This window comes from Maylandia zebra, linkage group LG7 (assembly GCF_041146795.1).
Source record: "Maylandia zebra isolate NMK-2024a linkage group LG7, Mzebra_GT3a, whole genome shotgun sequence".
In the NCBI taxonomy this organism is placed as follows: Eukaryota; Metazoa; Chordata; class Actinopteri; order Cichliformes; family Cichlidae; genus Maylandia; species Maylandia zebra.
In genome coordinates this window covers 20,385,139-20,411,190 of record NC_135173.1, presented here as the reverse complement: position 1 = coordinate 20,411,190, position 26,052 = coordinate 20,385,139, and the positions used below count along the sequence as shown (strand labels likewise).

At 39.3% G+C, this 26,052-nt stretch overlaps 2 protein-coding genes across 7 annotated transcripts; one reads left to right on the top strand and one right to left on the bottom strand.

Annotated features, from left to right (window-relative positions):
* Positions 1–15: 15 nt before the first annotated feature.
* Positions 16–10,291, bottom strand: LOC101470353 (aldo-keto reductase family 1 member D1). The gene is made up of 9 exons (XM_004563827.5): positions 9,654–10,291; positions 9,308–9,475; positions 9,050–9,166; positions 8,663–8,740; positions 7,417–7,539; positions 7,022–7,131; positions 6,663–6,828; positions 5,416–5,498; positions 16–5,308 (listed from the first exon to the last, which is right to left on the bottom strand). Exons 1-9 carry the CDS (start codon positions 9,813–9,815, stop codon positions 5,266–5,268), a joined length of 1,050 nt encoding a protein of 349 aa, XP_004563884.1. The 5' UTR covers positions 9,816–10,291; the 3' UTR covers positions 16–5,265.
* Positions 10,292–10,329: 38 nt separating this feature from the next.
* LOC101470651 (transcription intermediary factor 1-alpha) lies at positions 10,330–25,855 on the top strand. 6 transcript variants are annotated; one of them, XM_076886029.1, is made up of 19 exons: positions 10,332–10,894; positions 11,132–11,250; positions 11,694–11,841; positions 12,034–12,166; positions 12,435–12,551; positions 12,662–12,776; positions 12,989–13,135; positions 13,314–13,428; positions 15,752–16,092; positions 16,698–16,835; positions 16,920–17,025; positions 17,142–17,196; positions 17,335–17,467; positions 20,052–20,398; positions 20,657–20,786; positions 22,373–22,447; positions 22,851–23,006; positions 23,103–23,413; positions 24,125–25,855. In XM_076886029.1, the coding sequence occupies exons 1-18, from the start codon at positions 10,624–10,626 to the stop codon at positions 23,373–23,375; spliced, it is 2,919 nt and encodes a 972-aa protein (XP_076742144.1). In that variant the 5' UTR covers positions 10,332–10,623; the 3' UTR covers positions 23,376–23,413; positions 24,125–25,855. The 6 variants fall into 6 exon arrangements, 5 of the variants coding, with proteins under 5 accessions (XP_076742145.1, XP_076742144.1, XP_004563887.1 ...); XR_001167828.5 differs by lacking the exons at positions 23,103–23,413; positions 24,125–25,855 and adding an exon at positions 21,883–22,112 and having other exon boundaries at positions 10,330–10,894; positions 22,851–22,900; XM_004563830.6 differs by lacking the exon at positions 24,125–25,855 and having other exon boundaries at positions 20,660–20,786; positions 23,103–24,109.
* Positions 25,856–26,052: the final 197 nt, after the last annotated feature.

The following is a 26,052-nucleotide window of genomic DNA, read 5'->3' as shown; positions in this document are numbered from 1 at the left end:
CACACACACACACACACACACACACACACACACACACACACACACACATTCTCTGCCATCCATTTCTATTCAGACACCCCCAGACTGAAATGCACACACACTGCACACTAGAGGTCTGTGCTGTCTTACCGTGGTGGGATAATTACGTAACCTTTTGACGCGCACATTCTCCCAGGGTCTGTTCTGAGAGCAACTAGTACGGTGGAGACACTGGTTGGACTATGTGGACCATCAGCACACATGTTCAGTCATGTTTGTTACTGGGGCTGGTATGCAGAAATGCATCATGCTTAGAATGTGCAACTTTGAATCATCTGCTCAAACGAATCGTTCTAGTTGTTTCTGCTGTCTCTCTTCAGTATTTTTCTACTCCTGGGAATTAAAATATCCATCCTGCTTCATGAAGTCCCGGCTCCAAAAACACCATTAATTCAGACCACGAAAAAGGAGGCTTTATTCCCTCAATCCTTCTTCACAGTCCCAGAAGCCCATTCAGATTTTTTTTCCCACCACAGGGGTCCAGATCGGTCTAGTTCAAGGCATTTGTTATAAGGTCACAATGCAGAGGATCTGTGTGGAGGTGGAGACAGATTTAAGGACAGAGTTAAGATGTTCTTAACTCCACCCCCACCCCCACCAACCCACTAAACTCCATCTCCTTTGTTCCCCCACTGTTCCATCGTTTTAAAACGTATGCATTATCCATACAAATGAAGCCATCGGTGATTCCCTTTAGTTTCCTCTACTGTGACAAACTGAACACACAGGGCATCTGAAAAGTTGCAAATATGAGCATTGCATTGTAAGTAAAGTTTTTTCAAAGTTACATCAAAAAAGAAAAATACAGAGTATGTAAAGTAGTCAGACAAACAGAGGAAAACACAGAAGAGAAACTTAGAAGTTCAAAAACTCGTCTAAAAAAATAGTTTAACTGCTGTTAACACGTACAGACAGGTATCAGTGGTTTCTAAGCTTTTTTCGCCGCCCATAGGGCCCCTTTCCATAGATAAAAATGCAGCTCTGACCTTCACCAAGGTGGAACCACTGCTTTAAATTATTACAACTACTTCATACGCTTCTGTAGCAACATGTGTAGACAAGCAAAACCAGGTAAAAGACACTGGAGAGCTCAGCAATGGGCTGCGTTTCCTCGTCTTTTTTTGCTGCTCCCTTAAGTGTGCAGCCACAAATCACAACTCTGATTATCCCCTGTGCCAGAGTTCTTACAGGTTGGAATTCTATATATAGGCTTTATTTTTTATTTCATTTAAAAAATAAAATAAAGCAAAACAAATAATCAACAAATGATATATCCTCGGTATATTTTAAATCTAATGTCAGTTTTGTTCATTTTTCAATCTCACAAAATCAATTCAGTTAGTTTTCTTTTTTTCAGAAGTGTAACTTTAATATATATTTTCATTAATTCAAAATGTTTTTTTATACAACGTTTTAGTTTTTAGTTTAGTTTTTGTTACCTGTAACAAGCTTGCTCTGTGCATTCTCCAGGGTCCATCTGGTCTCCACAGATCAAACAGAAGTGTGCTGGTTAAACCATATGTGTAAACACATCTTGTTTAATGCTTGCTGAGACTATAGGTTAAAATCTAATCCACAGCAGTTTGACTGGATTGGGCGACCTTAAAATGTGTCGGTTAAGGTTAAAAAAAGATGTTATATAGCTATTTACAAAAACGTTTTTTTCCAAGAAGCATTGGGCCAGTCATAAAATACCCACAACTGTAATTCCAATTGATCCAAATGAACTCATTTACCCTCTCTAAAGCAACAAGACAGACATTATTAGGCAATTCACATCAATGTTTGACAGACAACTCTTGCCTCATCCATGATTTTAATGGTGAATAAAGGTGAATGCAAAGATCAAAGTGGCTGCAGAGCAAGGGAGCAAACATAGCAGTTGGTGACTTCCATATGTTTTAAAATAATGATTTTCATCAAAGTATAAAAAAACAACAAAATACCCCATCATATATTGAAATTATATCATTTTGTCTCACTAGTTTTAAGCCTCTCGAAATGAGTGGCTAGGTTTAAAATGGTTTTAAGTTTTTTGGATAACCCACCGATCATTGTCCAAAACACTACACTGGAACCTTCAACATGAAAATGTGTTAGTTTGTTAACTTGCAGAGGAGGAACTGCAACGAGAAAATTATAATCTTATAGACAACAGTGTTCTTTCCTCAGGAGCTGTACAGTTCCCTCCATTCATGGATAAAAATGATCTTGGTCTTTGTATCACACTTGATACCTTTTTAGTTAAATTAAAATACTGCTATATTTTCTGGAGTATGATAAGGACATAAGTAACACAACAACTGAAAACCTCAAACTTAAGAAAACATGTTGCCATAGTGGCCCGACATCTTATTCCGTTATAACACAAAGGACTTTACTGAATAAAAATGTGACGGGGAGAGAAAAACCTGTGCAGACATGCCCTGAAATATGCCTCCGGTTCTTTTACATATTCTTTAATTCTAAATAACCGTTGAATGGAAAATACCCACAAGTGGGAAAAGCCCCGCCCAAGCATAATTTCTGATGTAATTTTTTTTTAATCAGGCCTCCTTGAGTCGCATACACCCTACAAGAAGGCCTGCCTAAGAAGAATTGAGCTACTCCTCAGCCTATCCATCTCCAATCTGTTGTATAAAGTGTACTAGTGTACTTTAAAAATGTCTTGAGCCACCCCTCCTCTTAAAATACTTTCCTGCGAAACTGTTGCAGAGACTTGTTGAAAATTGCAAAGATACATGCAAAAATTCTATTTTTTTTTTTTTAGAATTCTATTTTTTTTTATTTTATACTTTTTCAACATGTTCAAAATAAAGATTCAATCAATCAATCAATCAATCAAAACAGTACATAAGGTCATAGAGCTTAACAGACTTTGTACAGTTCTGACAAGCATGAAAGTCAATATTGGGAATGATCACCTTAGGCACACTTTCCTGCAAAAGTAGTCCGCAGGAATAGTTCTATAGGCATCTTGAGGGGCATTAAAAGATCTTCTTTGGTTGTGGGCTTATTCTGTTCTCTGTCAATATCTCATGATCTCATGCTGCTTCAATAATTGAGGGCTTTGGGGAGGCTAATAGAACATAGAAATCAGATTTGGGAAGAAGACGACAAAACAAATATGTATGTACTATTTCTTAAGGTGTCATAGTGTGTGTTTTTCTATCCAGATATACTTTTAGTGCCCTGACAGTCATTTTGACAAGCTCCCTAACACCATTTCTGAAATGCACCTCAAAACCACGACAGAACTTCCACGATGTAATACAGATGACTGTACACGCTCACTGCTGTATCTCTCTAATGACCTCCTGTGTACATGTTTACAATGACTACTGACAGGGACTAGAAAGAGAGAGTACATTTCTCCTATATTGGCTTCCCTTCATTGGCTTCCTGTCAAATCCAGAATTGAATTCAAAATCCTGCTACTTACATACAAGGTCTTAAATAATCAGGCCCCATCTTATCTTAATGACCTTGTAGTACCATTTCACCCTATTAGAGCACTTCGCTCTCGCACTGCAGGCCTACTTGTTGTTCCTAGAGTATTTTAAAGTAGAATGGGAGGCAGAGCCTTCAGTTTTCTTCTGTGGAACCAGCTTCCAGTTTGGATTCGGGAGACAGACACTATTTCTACTTTTAAGCTTAGGCTTAAAACTTTCCTTTTTGCTAAAGTATAGTTAGAGCTGGATCAGGTGACCGTGAATCCTCCCTTAGTTATGCTACAATAGGTGTAGGCTGCTGGGGGATTCCCATGATGCATGTATTTCTTCTTCAGTCACCTTTCTCACTCGCTATGTATTAACAGACCTCTCTGCATTGAATCATACTTGTTATTAACCTCTGTCTCTCTCCCACAGCATGTCTTTTATCCTGTTTTCCTTCTCTCACCCCAACTGGTCACGGCAGATGGCCGCCCCTCACTGGGCCAAAGTACTTGTTTAAAGGGGGGTCATATGATTGCTGGGTTTTTCTCTCTATGTATTATTGTAGGTTCTACCCTACAATATAAAGTGTATTCTTCACTCTATAATAAATGTTGCCACTGATTTTCAGTTACTGGTCATTGGATTGGTTCTTATAGTGCTTTTCCTCTTGAGCACTCAAAGCATTTTACACACCACGGCTCACTCACACAACCACCACAATCATATAGTTGGTTGAGTTTAATTTATAATCACCTCTGTCAATCCTTGATATTTATTATTCACCTTTGTCAGTCCTTGATCCTTGATAATTTAATATTAAGTGATTTGTATATATTGTGCTATTTCTTAAATCTGTAACATATTGTATTGTTTCTGTTACTGTACTGGAGCAACTGCACCCACATAATTTCCTTAGGGATTAATAAAGTATGCTAATTCTGATTCTGATTGATAAGAATGGCTTCTTGACAGCCGCTCTTCCGCTGAGAACATTTTTGATGAGACTTGATAAAAACTGAAGGGCCAGATGCATCTCTCAGGTCTTATGTCAGGCATTTGCTTGATATTTTCCTATTCATGAAGACATGACTTTTAGACAGATTTTTGCTGCCAATAGTTTTTTTAGGCCTGGTTTTTCTTTTGTCCTCTCCTCACCCAGTTTCCTCAGATTTTCTAAGGACACAGCGCACGGCATGGTGAGACATGCCAAATGTTTTGCCAATAGCTCTTTGGCTATCATTGTATTGGTGCAAAAATAGTATTTCATTTTTTGTCGTTAGTACTATTGTATTGTGCTATCACTGGCATTTTTCAAATACACGAACAAATCATGAATTTTTGTGACAGGCTACTAGTAACAAAGTGCCCAAAGATACATTCCTGTGACAATGGTACTGGACTAAAATGATTTTAAATTATTCAATATCCAAAGAAAAACTTTGAAAGACCTGCAGAAAGTTTGGAGAACTATTGCTCAAGACCACTTTAAAAAATTTGAAAAAAATGTCTGGCTCCTTGGATGCAAATCTAAAGAAATGAAGGGTGGCTCAAGATCTTAGTCTTAAATGCAGCTGCTGTTTATGCTGGTGAAATTAACAATGAATTATGGGCCTGTTAGACTTCTTTTAATCCACTGTGAGCTAGAGACCTCTAGTGTTTAGAGTGGAAAATGTACCAAACTGGTAGCAAACTAAACTAAGCTGGTTCAACAAATGTGTGAACTTTTATTTCTCTGTTATTTATTCCATCTTTCTTAAAAATCAAGTACATCACGTAAAAGTTACAAAGGTCAGTATTCATCATGAAAGGGGTACTCCGGATGATCACTCCACCTGAGTTTTAAAAAAAAGTGTTTACTACCATTAATATCGAGGATTTGGTTCATGCATTATACAACAAAAAAATGTTTAGATATTTGTCCGTCAAAGCTTGTACTTACATCAGCAACTCAACAAACCGAATATTTTTGTTCAGTGCTTCAATGGCTTTCATTTCTTCCTCAGTCAGTGAAAAATCAAATATCTGAAAAAAATAATTTGCTTCTGTTTAAATTCATCCATTCATTATTTCATTCATTCAACTGTTTAACCCTTACATACTGTATATATTTCATGTCTTTGCATTATGATATGCCAGGATTCCTAAGTGTCTACAACAAAGTCTGAACTACAGATCTATTTAGAGTGTATAAATAGTCTAGCTGACATTAATGGAGGATTAATTTTTAATTAATGTTTCAAAGAGCAGGGAGAAAAATAAATATTATGCACAATCTCGTGCTCTGATTTACTTTAGACATGAAAATAATAGCGATAACGATTTCATGAGATTTTATTAAAGGTGAAAATGGCAAAACCATTCTGGAACTGGTTGGATTTATTGCATAACCATGTATAATCACTACAAACATTAAAGGCTGTCCTCATGTCTTTGTGAATTCAATATTATTTTAAACTTAGAGTAAAAAACTTGCTTATTGCAAAATAGTCTGAGCATTCAAAGCATTGCCTGTGCAGCATTTGCACGTTTCTTACATTTACTGAAATGGCAGATCAGGTGACTTTATAATCTTATGACCTCTAATTCCTCTTTTGATCCCTGTTTCGATCTCTTTTTAATTTCACTTAGCTCAGACAAAATGGGTCCTAATTAGTTTATTGTTCGATTATTTTCTTACATAATGCTTACTTTTGTTTACAGGTGCAAAGCACAAGCACCAGTCAGTGTAGGCTAATAATATAATTACACTTATAACTAAACTTGTTGCAAAACCTACGGATATTTGTGTTTGGTGGATTATTTGTTTGTTGTAACAATGCTTCTTGGCAATAAATCTCACACTGTTGCAAGGCCTGTTTATTTCCCTTGAATGTGCCACATGTGTAAGGAAAATGCATTTGGGGCTTAAACAGCAGAGTTGAGGATGTGGGCTGCGCATCAGCCTACAAAAACTTGTAGCACCTGCTCAAAAGTATAACATTTTAAAATAGTTTTAATTTTGGGTCATTTTAGGGAACATCATCAAATTTCAGGCCAGAAAGGTGGCATTTTGGGTATATTTACTGTTCTCCAATGTCAAAATGGTCAAATATAACCAAAAATGCATGTAAGAGTTAAAACCGGGCAGCAATGGTACCATAACTTTGACTTTACGTGCACATAGAGTTAAAAATGTTGGTACAGTACCTGGAAGTTATGTTTGATCCGCTCAGGGTTGAAGCTCTTTGGGATCACTACAACTCCTCTCTGTATGTTGAAGCGCAGGGCCACCTGGGCACTACTTTTGTTGTATTTTTTCCCAATGGATACAAGCACCTCATCGTCCAGCAGAGGAGGACATTTCAAATTCACCCTATAAAAGAGACACAGTTAAATACGCACCATGTCATTTACCAAATGAATTCTGCTTAGGGTCACGTTGAGGGTTTGGTAACAACAATAATTTGTTTTTATTTTTGCAGTCTCACATTAATGCAGTAACAGGGGGGATAAAATCACAATGACCTCACACCAGCCTACATAAGTGTATATATTTTCAAACCTACCAAGATGCATCTCTGGAGGAGCCAATTGGGCAATAGCCAACAATCACGATGTCATTGTGACGACAGTACTCCAGAAGTTTTGGTTGTGTGAAATATGGGTGGCATTCGACCTAAAGGTAAATAAGAAGAAGGGAAAAAGATGACAGGGCTCAGTCTTACAAGTAGGAAGGAAACTGGATGGGAATCAAAAGTAAAATCTATTCCATTTAATCTAGATTAATGAAAGAAAATGTATTTCAGCATAGTGTTTGACTATTTTTTGGCAGAGAGTCTATTTTAGAAATGCCTTCATATTAAAAACCCAGAATACTAATGTATGCCGTACAGTACTTTTTTACTTTGTAAACTACCCTCATTGAGATGTCATTAGGGGTCAGGAAACAAACTGGGATCACCTGGTTGGATACGGGTTTGTGTTTGAGACCAGGTTTATTCAGAAGCAGCTCCAGCTGCCTGCGATTGAAGTTGGAGACTCCCAGGGACTTAACCAGTCCAGCATCTTTGCAAGCCTCTAAAGCCTGACAGAAGAAAATATTAATATCTTATCAAAGATTGATAGTAGTAATCTTTACAGGCTAACTGAGATAGCCAAGAAAAATACAAGACACAAGGAAAAAAAACTGTTTATGACACTGTCCTTGAGAGTAATGTGCTGCAGAAAAAAACACTCTGACCAGTATTAACATGTAAGAACACTTGAATAAGATAAAACAATGCCTACCTAATATTTTATTAGATGCATGCAGTACAAATGCAAGTACAAAAGTCGTGAGCCATCTCCCTTTTAAAGAAATATTTTGCAAAATGGAAAATAGGTGCAGACTAACCAAAATATAAAATTATACATATAACAAAATAGAGTTTTTAGAATTCTAACAAGCTTGAAAGTTTATTAGACATGCCCAATTTTATTCTTTAACACAGTCTGCAACTCCTTTAAGTAGTCTTCAAGAATAGTTCTCCAGGCTGCTAGAAGGATATTCAAAGCTCTTCTTTCAGTGTTGACTGCATTTTGTTCCATTCTGTCAAGATGATCCAACACTGCTTCAATAACATTGTGATCTGGGGTCACGGAAGGCCAATCAATGAGTGATAACCATTCGGTTCTACATTCCACTTTTTGACAGAATCACCGACACCACTGGCCGAAATGCAGAAATGAAAACCACCCAATGACTTAAGAATAATAGCTTGGAGAACTGGTTCTCAAGACCTCTTAAACATCACATGGAAGTCTGGCTCCTAAAATCAAAGTATAAAGAACTTAGAGGTGGCTCAAGAGCTCAATCGTTAGATTTCATTTGTAGTGACGGCTTTATGATGTCGCTACAAAGGTTGTGTTAAGTTCTGCTCGTTGATTTTAATATTTTCTGCCTATGATAACATAACTACATGAAGAATGAAATCCTTGATGTGCTGATCGGGATTCATTCATTCAAGCCCTGCAATGAAGTCATGCTTAGCTTGACATGTGGAGGAAAAGCATATTCTCATGCAAGCTGCTAATACAAATGTAAAAAAGTATTTCAATTTACATAACAAAACAACAGATTTTTAATTTCATAGTGATATTATATTAGAGATGAGCAGTAGACATGCAAAGACTTTACATAGTATGACCATTGTTTTAATAGAGCTCACCTCCCATGTTGCACAGAGATCTGTGTGGTGGTAGATGTAGTTTCCATCTTGGTCCTTTGGATAAAAGGCCTTTCCAGGCTAAAATATATGCATAATTAAATACTTTGCATTAAAAGTGGTTATTTAAGCATATAATTTATAGTGACCTAAGGTGACACAATGTGTTCATGGTCAAAACGCTTAAACAAAGAAACATACTGATTCCAGGTACCCAATCTTAACACCTGTCTACATAATCTTATCTGATTCTAATGTGTGTAATGTGGCAACGGCCAGATTTGAAGTATTTGCTATGCAGCTCTTGTGTTTGAACCCCTATTATCTAATTTTGCATAAATAATTAAAAATACTTTGCTGTAAAAATTAGTAAAATTATTTTTTAGAAACCTTGAAGGCCATTGGAAGCTCAATGATGTAGAGATCCACATAGTCCAGTTTTAAGGCTTTCAATGTCTTCTCTAAGGCTGGTCTCACCAACTCTGGTGGATGGAAGGTATTCCAGAGCTGAGAAAAATAACATTGCTAAATTTAAAAAACAATTTAAACAACCTGAACATCCAGGCAACAGACCATTGCAATAACATGATTAATTCTTATAGGTTTATAGGAATGAAAGTTGATTAAACAAAAGCTAACAAATATTACCTTTCCGCAGTAAAAGATGTCCTCTCTTCTAACGGTTCCATCAGCTATCTTCTCCCTAATGGCTTGACCCACTTCATGCTCGTTGAAATATACCAACGCCCCATCAAAGTGCCTGTAGCCCACATCTATGGCCAGCTTGACACAGTCCAATGCAGTGCCTCTGGGTGTCTTTAAAAAAAATCACAGAAAATATACATTTTATTTGATTTTTTTTTAAGCTACAGCCACAGTGTGTACTTCTCAGTGAAACTCAAATCACTAAAGGTAAACAAGCCTCGCATAAACGGGGAATCAAACACAGCACTCTAAATCTAGAAATAGAGAGACTACGTGATATTTTCCTCACCGTTTGAGGGTCCCCATAGGTGCCCAGTCCCAGGAGTGGAATACTGTTACCATTACTCAAAGGGATTCTGTGGCTTTCCGCTGTTAGATTCATGTTTGTGCCAAAATGTGGACAATTGAACTGCAGCGCACTTCTCTCAAGGCTAACCCATAGATTGGCCATGAACCTTGAACCATGAAGACATTATCTTCCACTCAATTGCACAAGTGACTTTGATCTGAACCAGAGCAGTGTGTCCATTTTTAAAACAGTTCTTCACCAGCTTTTCAGAATGCCATTTAACTTGAGAACAAAACACTCTTATAATCATAATCAAATGTGAATATGACACCAGCACTTTGTGAGTATCTTTTCAGCAAACAGTGTTACAACGTTACAAAAAAATGTCCATAGGCCTGGCTGAAGCCTGAAGCCAACAAAACCTAATACATTTGAATTTCACACAGCCTATCATGAAGTGCCATAAATAAATAACGTCACCAGAAGCATAACACAGTATTACTGTACTGAACTGAACCCTGTGTAAAGTTTCAGAATAACAAGAATCAGGCAAACTCTTGCTGCTCAGTGGACTTTGTCCTCCTGATAGCACAGCACACGCAGCCAGTGGCTCTCAAGATTTTGACCCCGCCCCACTCTTACCTCAACGAGCGCGTGCGCTCTAATTTGACCAACAACATCTGGGGCACACGAGCATGCGACACAGGTACCCTTTTTTTTCTTTAGTGCTTCCTGTTTGCTGCAACAGTCCAAAAAATTATTTTCCCCAAAATATCACACGTAGACAATAATACCCTCGACGCTTACAAATGCTGAACTGATAGAGAGCGCGCGGAGGACAACGCAGGTACGAAGTAGGCGCTCTCTTCGGCTAGAGAGCAATGACATATAGCCTACGCTTCAGACTACCCTCCCTGTACGTGCCGTTGAATCAGAGTAAACTAGACTTGGAGAACAGAAACTGTTTCCGATGGATGCGATGGAAAAACAGGAGTCGGGACATACTGCTGTCCTGTCAGTCGAGAACGAAGCAGAGAGCACGCGAGAGGAGCGGTCCGGTGCACTCGACCAACATGACCTGGACACGTGCCCCGTTTGTCATCTAAGCTTCCATAGCAAGGAGCCCAAACTTCTGCCGTGCCTGCACACTTTCTGCGAGAGGTGCTTGCCTTTACCGTCGAGGAATCTGGACGTGACGGAACCGTCCGTCTCCCAGAGCGACGACGGCGCGACCAAACCACGTGAGTCACTTTGTTTACAAACACAGATCAAGGACCGATTAATGGCTGTCAACCTTTTCTACAACCAGAGCAGCTGCACGCACAACTGCATACATTTTACAAATGCTTGTAGCTACCTCTAACCATAATCACCCAAATGTCTAAATGTCATAAAAAATATAATCTGATGGTAAATAATACCAGAAATGTACAGTTTTACTGATTTACACCAACACCTATGCTCCTGCTTGATTCCAGTAAACGTGATCCGCTGTCCGGTGTGCAGGCAGGAATGTATGGCGGCAGATGTGGTGGATAATATGTTCGTGAAGGAGTCATTCGAGGCTCCCAGCAGCACGGTGGAGAGAGCAGTCCAGGTTGGTAACAAATGAATTAATATCAATTTGGGGACAGGCTGGGTTTTTGAGGGTAATTATCAAAATATAACTACGTAAGTTTTACTTGTATTTTTTATTTGTCATTGGCCATGCAGAAAAAAACATTGCTCTTGTAAGAATCAGAATAAGGCACTAGATGAGTTCCATTTGCAGTGATTTAATGGGCAGGTGCACACTATATTAAAGGAGATATCTGTAAAAACAAAGCTACCTTGTCTTCTGTTGGTTTGTAGCTCTGAAATCTGGGCAGCAGAAGCAATGCTTGTCAGTAGAAACTTCACTGATATCAACTTAGCAGATAAGGGTCATCATTGCATTCCCTTGATTGAACAAGAAATGGTAAAACATGTGCCGAGCCATCATCTCCACGTCATGTTTCCAAATATTTATTAACTTTTGATGCTTGACTCCTCTTTCTATAGCTCTGTATGACCTGCAATGACAACACAGAAGCTGCTGGGTTTTGTGTTGAGTGTGTGGAGTACTTGTGTACCACCTGTGTGGAGGCCCACCAAAGAGTCAAATTCACCAAAGACCATATGATCAGACAGAAGTCAGAAGTATCACAAGGTACTCAAACCTACCTGCTCATTTAGCTGTTTTAAAAAAATTAAATGCCTGTGCTGACGTATCATGTGATTCTTGCTACCGCAATATTTTAATGGGCAAAATGATAAGTATACATCAGTATGCACTGCATGCTTTTTATACTGTAAGAATTAGTTTAAAAATAACTATGGTGAGCCTTTTGCTGTTTTCCAGACGTTTGTGTTGTGTCGAATCAGAGGCCGATGTTCTGTCATATCCACAAACAAGAGCCACTGAAACTCTTTTGTGAGACATGTGACCTGCTTACCTGTCGGGACTGCCAACTCACCAAGCATAAAGACCACAGGTACCGCATTGTTTCAGTAATATTGATTGACAGAAGTGGGAATCACCAGGCACCCCTCGAAATGATATCACAATACATTATTATTGCAATTTTTTTTCACCACTGTTCATGGATTGATTTGATTGATACTGTGATCTCTCCATGTGATGCATTTGAGGCGGAGAAAAAAATTCACTGAGAGATTAAGTTACACCCCCACCCCCCAGTTCATTATGCATATTATGCATATTAACCTGTCTGTATTAACTCACTAATGTTTTTGAATTAGTTATCAGTTCCTTGAAGATGCTTATAAAAACCACAAAGAGCACATGGAGCATATGACTCATCAGTTACAGGAGAAAAAGAAACTGATAGAAGAGGTATCAGACTCCATAAATAGTGGGTATGTATTTCATTTTTCCTTAAAGATGTCTAGTTAAAAAAAAGTCACTTCTTCCATATTAATAATTGTATATTTTGTTCTTAGTCACACTTTAAATGTATGTTTTTCAGACTTCTTCTGGTGGAACAGAACCGTACTTCTGTATGTGATGAAATAAAGAAATCTGTCAGCAGTTTAATCCTCGCGATAAACAAAAAGGGCAAAATTCTACTTGATCAACTTGAGGTATGACAAAGACGATTACATGCAGCAAAACAATACTGTGTAGTAAAACTATCATGGACTAGTTTTACTCTGTAGTCCTGTAGCTTGCTGTGGAGTTGTTTCCAGAAGAATGTTATTTGTATGGTGAGTTTCGTGTGGCCTCGAGGCTCAGAGTGCCGCCACTCAAGCTGCTTTAACACTGCACTCCTCTTTTTCGTTTTCTTTTTTTGCAGGCTGTTACAAAAGATCATGAGAGTCTCTTGCGTAAACAACAGGAAGACATTGGCTATCTCTCCCAACACCTGGATCATGTCATCGACTTCATCAAATGGGCCACAGCCAAGAATGGGGGCACGGCCCTCTTGTACTGTAAACGTTTGGTGAGGCCTCTTTAATCAATTAACCATAAAGCAGTATCTTGTCACAGTCTTGTTTTCCTGATCTCAGGTTGTCTTTAAGCCTAGTATGTCTCGGATGTGATGAAGCGCAAGCATATGGCTTTTGCAGCATGCATGTTCCTCCTCTGAAAATGACTGATAACATTCCTTCTGTTTGCAGATTCTGTTTCAGATCGAAAACCTCCTTCAGGCAAAATGCAGTGCTTCATTCGTACCGCAGAGCACCATACGCTTCCAGTGCCGAGCCTCTTACTGGGCCTCAAATGTTGATTTGGGTAAGAGATTAACAAATGATGTGATCCACAGCCCTGAGAATGAATGGATTATTTGTTTTCTGCTCCAGTAAACTTGTATACCTTGAAATTTTATTTCAATTTTACTTAATAATTTTAGGGGCATTCTTCCATAAGATTGTATCTGTGGTGGTGATCTAAGTGAGACTTGCACAGTATTAATAAACAGGCATGAGGAGAGTCAGATGGTCACGGGGAGTTAGCTGGAGGCCAGTAAAACTTGGATGACAAATCCTATTATTTATTAATGCATTTGCACTTCTCTCTCACACAATGTCAGTTTTACTCTGACTGTTTTGAACTACCTTCATTTTTACTGTTAATTGTTTGTTTTTTTATCACTGTTGTAAATATATAAATTCCTGGACTATCTCACACTATAAGCCTCCTTACTAGGCACCTGTGGCATTTTATTTAATTGTGTTGTTTACATGGTATGTACTGTACTGTTTTTACTCTTCATCATGCTGCTGTAACACACAAATTTCCCTTGTGGGATCAATAACGTATCTATCTATCTAAATGAAGGATTCATTGAGAGCAGAGCTCAGCATTAAATGAAAATCCTTGTCTAGCTGTTTATTAGGGGTGCAACGATATTCGTATCGATATTGAACCGTTCAATACAGTGCTTTCGGTTCGGTACGCATATGTATCGAACAATACAACATTTGTAATTTATTTTATCAACTTTCCTTCTGACGATGCTGTCTGTGTGGAGCGCTCAGTGAATCTGCGTTCGACTACTCCGCCTAGGCTGCACTGTCGAGCGCAGATCCACTGAGCGCTCCACACAGACAGCATAGTCAGAAGGAAGAGCGCAGGGCAAGCTAGCGAGACAGAAGTTAAGCTCTCCTTGCAACATGGCAAATTGAACCTCCCCCACCCTCATTCAGATCTGGCGTTTGGAATTATTTTGGTTTTCATGTGACGTATGACCCTGAAGGTAAGCGCGTCATGGACTAAAGTAAAACAGTATGCTGGATGTGCCACGCAATGCTCAATTACATGGGTGGGAGCTAGTGTGTTAGTGCAGTTAGCTCGTTAACGTGTTGGCCATCTAGCCCCACGCAGGATAGCTCGTTAACGGAGATTTGCCGTGTTGTGGCGTTAACGTCATTTCAACGAGATTAACGCTGACAGCACTAGTGGGAACACAACGAATATGACTGCACATTTACGCCGACATCATCCTAGTGCAAAGACAAGTGGAAGCAGACAAAAACAACAAGCATGCATGCTACAAACTTTACCCGAGTCATTTAGACAGCCGTTAGCACATGATTCTCCTTATGGGGACCTGATATGTTTAATATTGTGGCGAGCTCAGACAATGAGGAGACGGAGGTATCGTTTGGTCTTGCTTCCCGTGAGCTAGCCAGGGAGCACAGCCGTTTATTGACATCTGCAGAAGAACACTGCCGCTAGCTAACTGCTCAGCGCGGCAACCGCACAGCAACAACAACAACAACACACAGGGCGCCCTCTGACCCCGGAAGGACACACCGTTGCAGTGAGAGGGCGTCACCCGTCACTATGGCAACATAAACAAAACATAACTGTACAAACAGAACCCCGAACAGCCCTGACCCGCTATAATATGCTGCTGAGAATATAGCCCAGAAGAAGCGTATAGTATAGCTTTTATTTTGGAAAGAGCCATTTCTCTGTAATAAACTCTCTTTTCCAAAGATGAGTGATTCCTCAATCAGATTATTTATTTTTTTAAATTACTTTTGTTTCAGCAACATTAAATTTAAAAACTGTACTTTTGAGTTAAAATATATATTTATAATTTTAATAAATGACAAATTAAAAAGGCATGAACATTTTTTTTGTATCGAAAAAATATCGAACCGTGACACCAAAGTATCGAACCGAACCGAACCGTGAATTTTGTGTATCGTTGCACCCCTACTGTTTATATTCATCTGAGGCTGACAATCATAATGAAATGCAACATTTGTCTAATTTAGTCAACAGAAGTGTCTGAGGAAAGCAGAATTTCCATAACTGTAAACTGGATACATAGCATTTTGAAATATAAAAACAAGAAAACTAATACCATCACATGTGGATTTTTCACAGTTTATACAGTAACTGATTAAATGGAACAAATTAATTGAAATTGTTATCTTTTGTTGCTTATATCCAATTGTAACCCAAGTTAGCATAATTTTACTTACTAACTGCCTCGAGTTTTACATATATCTCCCTACAGTTCTCTGGAATTTTCTTTCTGTACTGTATATATTTCATCACTCCCTGTTATGCTCATCCTGTCTCTGTGTGTATGTCCTCTCAGGCACTTTAATGGTGGAGAGTGTACCAGGCCACCAGCTGGGTGGTTTTCATCATGAGCAGACTTCCTCAGGCTCACCCCACAGCATTGCCCTGGGAGCTCCCCATAGCACTCTGGCTCAGCTCCAGATGCAGGTGGACAAGCTAAACCCCCAAGCTCATTGGCAGCCCCAACCACCTCCTCCCCCCTGCACATGGCACCAAAGCATCCAACTACAGCAAACTGTCCCAGGGCCCCTACAGAGAGGCTCTCCCTCCCACAGTTTGCCTCCCCAACCAGACCACAGGTTTACAAGGCCTCTGCCCAACCATGTTAGCTCAACTAGGAGCATACTTTCTCCCCAGGTTACTGTGCGTTTCTTTGTGTGAGTGTGGATGTGTGCTTGCCTAAGTTTGACTGACAAGCCTTCTTAACAAGCACAGACAGCAGATGGCATTGTCCTAAATAGAGCTGACAGCTTTCACATCCTGAGCAATTTATGTCTTTCCTTGTCAGGAAGGATTTTAGTTTTGGATGAACTTATAGCTCAAAAATAAAGTAAATCAAATAAATCTGCATGACAAACAGCAAGCCAGCATGTAACAGAGGACAAAGGGGAAACTTCTTGAGTAAGGCTTGATAATATCTTCTTATTCAAGTTGTTTAGTCTGCTTCACTGGATGTTTGGGTTTCAATTCTGCAGCAGGACAATACTGGCATGTAAAGTGCAGACATTTGTTTTCTACTGATGTGAACAAGTTGTTAAAGCTGCACAGGAAACTAGTAGTAAAGGAGCAGCAGTCTTCTGCAGACAAATCTGGAAAGCTGATTGAGACTTTTCAAAGCATACTGTGGTCACATTGCATTGGGTTTTTAGATTGCGGCATAATGGTGGGGCCTTTTTTATCACATGCAGTAAAATGATTGTGGCATGCTCTCCCTTTTTCTGTATTGTCTCCATTCATCATAGTATCAGCAGAGAAGGACAGGAAGTGGCTCCACCTACCAAACCAAGCCCATGGATGGATTTTTCTCCACACCTTTCTATGCACAAATAACTCCGCCACCCCTCAGTGGTAGTGTCAGTTTACCTCATTCACAACAGAGGGTAAGCAACTTCCTGTATTGACTGAAGGCATTGTCATGGTATAATATCTGCTTTTAAGTAATTGATTTGCAATGGTGTGTTTAGACTGAGCCCACATATATGACCAGGAGAAATGATTCAACTGGTCCAATGTATACAGTGAAACCAAACTATCCTCAGGGAGCAGAAACTTCCTTGTCAAGCAGAAATGGTATGTTTGCAATTATTTTTGCATATTGTTTTTTTTGCAGTTTTTTTTTAGCATAGAGAATATGTGTAATGTTGTATTTTTTATAATGGACAAATGCATTGTAAACTTTTCTGAAGCACCAAGACATCAAAGTTCAGTGGTGTACACTCCAGTATCCCAGAAAAAAACAAGGTAGGGGGGAGCAGTATGCGCACTTTTGCAAGTATACAAGCACAGATTATCTCTTTGTTCTGTTATGGCACTATTAACTCTGTGCTATGGGTCTCTTAAGTGAATTTATCTTTGATTGATTTTTGCTTTGTTCCCAAGCAGCATTTTTTGGAAAGCCCCAGAAATACACCAGGCTAGTGGAGCAGTGGGATCTGCTGCAAAGAAGAGACAACGATCATCTCCAAGGCCTATAATTGTCATCAAAGATGAGCCAGATGATGAAAGTAGTTATGTAAGAAGGGAATGATTTATTTCAAATACTGTATAGATTTTGTATTGTTGCTAGTTGCTTTTATCTGTAACTTCACAAGTCACAAGTCAGTGTATTCCTACTGCTGTTCCCAAGCCCGGATAAGCAGTGAGGGTTGTATAAAGAAGGGTAAATCTTGGCCAGTTCAACCATGCATATCTTAAAGAATGAGATTTCCATATTAGATCGGCATTAACAACAACTGCCTTTGGTCTTGTTGGCCAATAGGGTCCCTTTGAAAACTGTGCTACTGTAAGCTGAAGACAATGAAAGAAAGTTCAAGTTCAAGTTCAAAGTTTATTTGCCACATGCAGTGGCAGGTTGCCCTGCAGTGGAATGAACCCGCCCCCCGACCTTACACATACAACACGGACATCACATGGGGATACAAGTCAGAGAATGGTTGCATTACAGAAAAAACACTGAAATGTACACTACAATGGGAAAGGTACAAGAGGAAAAAAAGAGACCTCTACTCATGCTGGGCTACAGGAGGACAGCATGAGAACAGGAAACAAAAAAAACTCCTCTGCACAGAAAAGCACATACAGTAAATGTCCACAGTACAACATTATAGAGCACGTGACCAGCAAGAGGGTTGGGTAGGGGATAAGGAGTAATCCTAGGCAACACAGCAGTCATCCTGCCACCGCACCGACTCTCCAGCGCGGGCCCAGACCCGCCTCGTGTTCCCAGGAGGCAACAAGCATCGAAGGCATTGGAAGGGGAAGGGAAACGTGTGCATGGGATGGGAAGTCATCACACAGTCGTTATCAGGGAGTTTTTGTTCGGCTCCAGCCCCAGCTGGCGCCATGGTGTCCGCATGTTGATGTTGTCAATTTTCTTTTTATGCGAGCAGCTCAGACACTGGTCTCTCAATCTCCCATCCATAATTCTCTTTTAGGTTTTAGAGAACGACAGTGAGAGACTGTTCGAGGGAAAGTAATACACACGAGACAAGACAAGGACAAGAGGCTAAGCAGGGAAGATAAGGGGAAGGAGGAGAGGAAAAAAGTGCGACCGCCTTCGCCGAGAGCCAAGAGAGAGAGAAGAACGGGGAAAGGCGTGTTAGGAGGCAGTGAGAAAGAAGGAAAGACAGGAGTTTGAGAGGTGAGAGTAGGGACTTTAAATGTAGGTACTATGACTGATAAAGGGAGCAGATTGAATGCCATGATGGAGAGAAGTAGGGTAGATTTATTTTTTGGGGCAGGAAACCTGGTAGAAGGCAAGCAAGGCCAAGACCATTGGAGGTGGATTCTACCATGGTATCGAAGAGAAATTGAGTAATCTTGAAGGAAAAGATTAGTATTGTTGAGGTGAAGGTGGTATTACATAGAATTATGAGTATGAAGCTGGAAAAGGGGTCACCTTGAATGTTGTCAGTGCATATGTCTCACAGGTTGGATGTCAGAACAGAAAGGGGAATTCTGGAATGAGGTGGATGAAGTGTTTAGACTGTGTCCCCAGGAGGGAGAGAGTAGTGATTGAAGCAGACTTCAGTGCACTTGTACTGTACTGGTGCTTACTGATCGTCACCTCTCTTTCCCATAACTTCATGGTATGTCTCATCACCTTTATCCCTCTATAGTTACTACAGATCTACACATCATGCTTATTCTTGAACAGCAATATCAGTACACTTCTCCATTCCTCAGGCATCCTGCCACTTTCCAAGATTGTGTTAAACAATCTGGCTAAAAGTGATTAAAAAGATGATTGTGATTGTTTAGCATCTTAAGGTGGATGTTGTTATGATTTGGAGCTGCATAAATGAATTAAATATTATGAATGACTGGCAAATGAAAACCAACGTTTCCCTTTAAACGTCCATATTTGATCAGTACATCAACAAATCAGGTGTCCACCTATAAAATGGGCTTAGTGTTTCTCAAAGAGGAACACAGGATTATATATATACACAGGGGACTAGTTAACTCAGCAAGCAGCAGGAAGTAGAAGAACACAGGTAAAAGTAATGAGCAATATGTGAAAACAATTTGGGCAAGGATGGCAATCACAGAGGGAGGAAGAACAGAAAGTAGGAGGAAGCACAACAGATAGCTCACCTTCAAAGTAAAACAGGAAATAACCAGAAGACAAAGTCTTCTTGTCTCATAGACAAGAAGACTCAAACTAGACACAAACTAGACATGATATCAAAGACTGGAAAAGGCAGTGATGCATAAATCGTATTTAATAATACATACATAAATAATTGTATAGTATTGTCTTGTACATAAGACTTTTATTTTATTTTATTATTTTTTCCCCTTTTCTCCCTTTAGATTTTTTGTGTACACTGAGGGCCATGGGAGCATTGCAGTTTCAAATTCCTGTGTATAACTGTACATATGGTCTTTGACTTTGACAAATACAAGACGGTGGAAGGAATAGACAGGGAAATGCTATGTAAACTAAAGCTACTACTACTACTATCAATAATAGTAATAACAACAATAATAATAATAATAATGCAGTAATAACCAATCATGAAAACTTTCAGCACCATGATAAATCTGTAAAATGTTGGTTATGTTATTTTCAGTTCTTGTTTTCTTGTTTTTAGGTACATCCCAAACAAAGAGCCAGCCTCCCCGACAGCACAGATGACCAATCCCAAATAAATTCCCAAGGTGAAGATGTCCAGACTTGTATACATAGCACAGACAACAAACCCTGTTGCTCTTCACACGCTCCAAGTGAGCCACTGGGCCAGAGTAAGACTGGACCTCCAACTCATATCAGTTCAGTGGGGGAACAGCAGCAGGTAGAGCAAAATAAAACCCAACTGGAAGACTCTAATGAGGCCTCGTGTGCTGTGTGTCAGACTACAGGACAGCTGTTGTGCTGCCAAAAATGTCATAAAGCTTTTCATCTGACGTGCCACATTCCAGCTCTCCTCAAATCTCCAAGGTCAGCTCCATCAAACTTTATTTATTACTGGTCTTGGATGAAAATGTCACAGCTCATATGTTTTCATTTTAATAGCAATTCAATCGCTTGTTTTCTTTGTGGAATTAAAAGCACGTCAGAACAAATCCACTTTTGGCAAGTTGATTTTTACATCTTGGAGGTGTGAGATTTACATCTGACTGCAGCATTATGCACTTGTTGATGTGAGTTACTGCTTACTGGCTGTTGTTTTCAGTCTGTAAATGGTCTCTTTTTCAGCAGGGAATGGTTTTGCACTTTCTGTTGTGACCTGTTAATACCTGAGATGGAGTATGTCTGCAAACCTGAAGCCAAAACGATAAAGAAGGAGACGGATTTTGAAGGAGCATTTTCCCCTGTGGACAAACGAGTCAGTGCTTTTTAAAAAAAAAAATGATTTACTACCATTTATGTAATTATAATAATGATAATACTACAATAGCCAAATGACTTGAATGCCAAGTAATTCAAATTAAGTTCAGAATTCAGCATAATCTGATAAGTCATGTATTTTCCAAATTTACAGCCGTTTTGTAAAACACCAGTAAGCAGCATCTTTTTTAAAAAACAAATCCACTCATTCATTAACAGAGAATCACCAGTTATCATTATGACTACATTATATAAGATATAAACCGTAAATACAGCTGCGTTCTCTGCAATAAGATAGATCATCCCATCTTACCTCAGTTTGATCCACCAGTTATGTTGTCTTAATATAGGCCGAATGTCTGAATGTTCAAATTTGGTCTTTTCATTCTCACATTCAGCACATTTCAGATAACTTTACATTTATAGAAATACTCGTCTCGGTTTATGTGGGGATGTTACTTGATTATAGTGTGTAGGAGGCAGAAAACTTGTTAGTTTATACGACATTACTTTAATTTGTAACCAGCGCTTATGTTCCTAAATGTACGATTTTAAATCATGGGTACAAACACCAATAAAAAATAGTAATTGTAAGTAGTAAAATAGTGCAGCTCATCTGCTTTTCCCTGAACAGGAGTGTCAGTCAATTGGGAAATGAACCATCAAGTTTTTTCATGTCTTTCTTCTCTTGCCCAGCCAGTTGTAGCGGATGGTCACCCCTCCCTGAGCCTGGTTCAGCTGGGGTTTCTTCCTGTTAAAAGGGAGTTTTTCCTTCCCACTGTCACCAAAGTGCTTGCTCACAGTGGGTCATATGATTGTTGGGATTTTCTATTATTGTAGGGTCTACCTTACAATATAAAGCATCTTGAAGCGTGTTATGATTTGTGCTGTATAAATAAAATTGAAATTGAAATAGCTTGGGTTAGAAGGGAGTTCCTTGTCTAATTTTGTGTTTGTTATCTTAACAAGAAAAGTTCTGTTTTTAAAAAAAAAATAACATGCATAAAGCAAATGTTTGATGGAAAAAGTAAATGTGTAGTCATCCTGTACGTGATAGCTGTTAGGTTAGCTAATATTCTCATCTGCTTCTGCAGTGCACTGCCTTCTCCTACGTGCAACCAAGACTTGTGCTGTCACACTAGGGTCTTGTCTGCTGGCTCAGTCTTCAGCTACGCAGTTCATTTTCCCAGGAGATTTCACCTGCACTTCCAAGTACAACACTGCCAGAACAGGCGTTGGAGGCAGGGAGTAGAAATAAAGACGTCATTCACCCTGTTACAAATCAGTTTACCATCAAAAGGATTTCAAGGCTGTTATTTTTATGGTAAAACATTTACATTGCTTTAAAACAGTGGTTTGTTAAACTTAGTATCTGAAGGGCTAGATGCCTGACATTGCATCATGCATTTAATAACTGATAACAACTGGTAAGAGTGCAAGGGCTGACACAAAGCAGAACGGTGTTGAGAGATCCTGAGAGACGACTCTTACCAGTTTAATATTCTGCTTGACACACCACAGATGGGAGAAATGTGTTTGGTTGTTCTGACATGTATTAATTCAGGCTTATTTTTTGTGTTGCAGAAGTGTGAGAGGCTGTTGCTGTACTTGTTTTGCAGTGAGCTCAACTCAGTCTTTCAAAAGTCTGCATCTCTCTTGGTGAGTCTGAACGTAAGACTGACTATAGTGGAAAAATTAACAGGATTACTGTCAGATGGAGTTACTGTAACTGTAATTTTAATTGTATGTAATGCACCATATTTATCAGTGATGACAGAAATTAGAAATCAGAGGCAGAGCAGCTTTACTGTAAATAAACCGTAAGTTCATTGCAGGCCCAGAACTTGCAGTGTTTGATAATTGGACTTGAGGGGTCAGTGTGATTCTGGTGGTTTGGCTTGAAATAGCTGTTTATTTGAACTTTTACATGGCAAAACAGGGTAAAACTCCATAGTCCCATGTGCATGCTGTTTACATGTCGATGGACACCACAGATTTGAAAAAACTAAAATGACAATAATGTGTTATTGTTCTGTTATCATTTCCTTTCTAAATACTACAGGTACATGCTGATGACAGTCTGACTATAAAGGGACCAGTGAGTTTTTCCACAGTGAAAAACCGTCTAGAGGCTGAGCAGAGTATGTGCTATCAAAACCCCGCAGAGTTTGTATTAGACATCAGGCTCATCTTTGGAAACTGTGTGGCCTGCTGTGAGGTACCATAGACAAATATTCTGCAACAATAACTATTATTCAGTTCTTGACACCTGTTATTAAAACTGTTTCATCCTTTTCGTTTTATCTTCCTTCAGTGCCAGAGTAACACTGAACTTGCCGTGACATGTAGGAGATTTAAAGAACTCTTTGAAGATTATCTGAAGCTCATCTACCCTGATCAGACCTTTCCAGAAATCAAACCAGAGATGTTTCAGACTGCTTCACCCGATTGTCAAGATTCTCAACTCCAGTCTCTTGACAATATATTCCCACTTGCAAAACGCCAACGCACATATTCAGATTCCCAGGATGCACCAAGCTGTCACAGTGGAGAAGAGGGTATTGGATTAAAGCTCCAATTTTCCTAAACAATTGGATATGTGCCAGATGGCACAAAGAATGTGTGGTGTGTACTGTTTTATTAAAAAATATTGCCTTCAAGTTACCAAATACATTTTAGTTTTAGTGATTAAATGGTATTGCATGACAAGAATTATCAATTCAGACATCAAATGGTACTTTTTTGTGTTCAAATCAGAATTAAAGCTAGTAGGTTTTGCAGTATTTCTACTTCTGACTGAAACCTGACATTTTAGTTGTTCTTTTGTTACTACTCCTGTAATCAAATGACAGTAATCACAAACTCTCAGGTTTCTATTGTTAAAATGTGTTTCAAGGCCCCTCACAGCCAGAACATCGTGAAGGAAAATGCAGTTTTATTTACCATCTTTTAATGTATATTCTGGCTTCTTTATATTATATATTCTGGTGACGCTGCCCATGTAACAATATGTGTGATTATATCCGTCAGGGGCATAATGTTGACGTAAAAAGCTTTCTTATAAACATAAGGCATGGAGAATGGTTTTCTCATCACCAGAGGTCAAAACATTTACGCATACACCTTCCTGCATTCAGGTCAACTTGCATAACTGAACAAGTATAGTAACTGTTATTCCTTATATACTGAGTAGCAGCTCCAGCTAAGGTTTAATGTTCTACGCCTTTTTTGCTCGGTAGCTCCATGTTAATAGAGTTTAATGTTGTTCTACAAACTCCTTTGTGTCCCACGGGGCAGATTTCAGTCTGCCTTTGATGTGTTTGTGACCCTCTGCAGATTGACATAGACGTGGCAAGACCAGCTTTAAGGAGCTTCAAAGGAGCTGCGCTACACCCCCAACAACAAGATTAACACTGTTTGAATGCGACCTTGGCCACTCCAATTTCCTTCACCTATTAGCTTGCAAGTCAGCTCATGCTGCGTTTACTTGTTAAAACCCAAATGTAGATTTGAGGTGGAGTGAAGGAATGAGGCTTAGTTGTTTTTGGTGGACTGAAAGGCATGGGAAGTTGCCCTCTGACTGTTCTCCAGCCAGCTGGACTGGAAGCATGGCAGGGTCCTGGCTTTCATGTTGGACATTCTTCATTCCTTTTATGGCATATTATCTCTTATTAGATAAGATTAGGATTGGTCAGCACTAAAGACTTGCCCTTTGTTGTGATAATTCTAAGAAGGGGTTGCTATGTCTTCAGCTGATAGAGGACTCCAGGAACTACATATGCTTTACTATAGTAGTACTACAGTCTTAACCCAAAGGTACAGCACACAGAGCACCCCCCCCCTTTCCTTTTTTTTGTTTTGCATATTTGTTACATGTTTCAGATCATCAAACACATTTTAACAATAGATGAAAATAACCAGAGTAAAAACCAAATCCTTATCAGGGTTGTGGGAGGGGGGGGGGTTGCTGCTGGGGGGCGCTGGAGCCTTTCCTAATTGCCATAGGGCAAGAGGTGGGGGTACACCCTGAACAGGTCAACAGCCTGACAGAGACAGAAAACCATTCATACTCACATTCACACCTATGGGCAATTTGGAATCACCAATTAACCCAAACTCACTAACTGCATGTCTTTGGCGAGGAGGAGGAAGGCGGAGTACCCAGAGACAACCCATGCAAACATGGGGAGAACATGCAAACTCCACACTGAAAGGCCAGATGGTGGAGTTAAACTCATGTCCTTGAGTGAAGCAACAGTGGTAACTATGAGAAAGAAAAAAAAAAAATGCAATTTTGAAATAATAAGTAACTTTATTAAGGTAAAAAAAAAATCTATCCAAACATACCTGACTGTGTGAAAAAGTAATTGCCTTTGTTATTGTGATAACCCCCCTAGATCCTTGGCTCATAGAGGTCTCCAAGAACTACATATGCACTGCTAGTAGAGGCTTAACCCACAGGTTGAGAACACAACAAAGTCCTGCGTCGTGGACGTTTCTGTTTCTGTGAGAAAGTAACACAAAGAAATCAGGAAGGGGCCAAATACTTTTTGATAACACCATTTAGGATTTATAGCAACTTTTTTTCCTGTCTTGCTGATACTAGACTTTGCTTATTTTGCCAAATGATTTGGCAATCCATTACAAAAGCCACCCCACCGTGTCTGCTTTTACTTGTGGCAAGGTCTAATTGCTGTACTGTAGTGTCCAAGTGCAGGTTGATTCAAAAATATTTCCCATTTTCCATGCAGGTGAAGTGAAAAAGGAGGAAATAAAAAAGAGACAAAACCTTTCTGTGATGGATTACCTGCTCAAACAATTTCCCCCGAAGCTTGTTTATAATATAAAGCCCATTTTCAAAAATATTATATTAGAAATATTGCAATTTGATACATATACTGAGAAAGGAAGCTGTGGATTTTCATCCTAACAACTTACCCCAGTTACCCACCTCTGTAAAACTGGTGTGGTATAGTGAAATGAAAGAGAACTGCCAAGAATGTGCAATTTGTTTATTCTATTAAATGAGCTACAACATTCAAAACACCAGTGTGCTGTATTAAAATGTACTTTTACAGAGAGATTGTCAGAGTACTAGCAGAAAATACACACTGTAGTGGACGGAAGCACAAAGAAATCAAGACACGGATCATCAAGCACTACACATTTAAAAGGGCAGTTATCCTTTTATGACAGTCATATACCTGTGGCCTTTTTTATACGCCTGTGGTGTCCTTATATCAAGCCCTTGGTGGTGTTTCTTG

What these genes read in the sequence shown, in the direction of transcription:
- LOC101470651 (XM_076886029.1), top strand. Translation starts at nt 10,624, where the DNA reads ATGGATGCGATGGAAAAACAGGAGTCGGGACATACTGCTGTCCTGTCA. An exon ending in CGGTGGAGAGAGCAGTCCAG is followed by an intron (nt 11,251 to 11,693) that starts GTTGGTAACAAA and finishes CTCTTTCTATAG; the next exon opens with CTCTGTATGACCTGCAATGA. An exon ending in TCTTGTACTGTAAACGTTTG is followed by an intron (nt 13,136 to 13,313) that starts GTGAGGCCTCTT and finishes TTCTGTTTGCAG; the next exon opens with ATTCTGTTTCAGATCGAAAA.
- LOC101470353 (XM_004563827.5), bottom strand. Translation starts at nt 9,815, where the DNA reads ATGGCCAATCTATGGGTTAGCCTTGAGAGAAGTGCGCTGCAGTTCAAT. An exon ending in ACAAACCCGTATCCAACCAG is followed by an intron (nt 7,132 to 7,416) that starts GTGATCCCAGTT and finishes ATTTACCTTTAG; the next exon opens with GTCGAATGCCACCCATATTT. An exon ending in CGGTTTGTTGAGTTGCTGAT is followed by an intron (nt 5,309 to 5,415) that starts GTAAGTACAAGC and finishes TTTAAAACTCAG; the next exon opens with GTGGAGTGATCATCCGGAGT.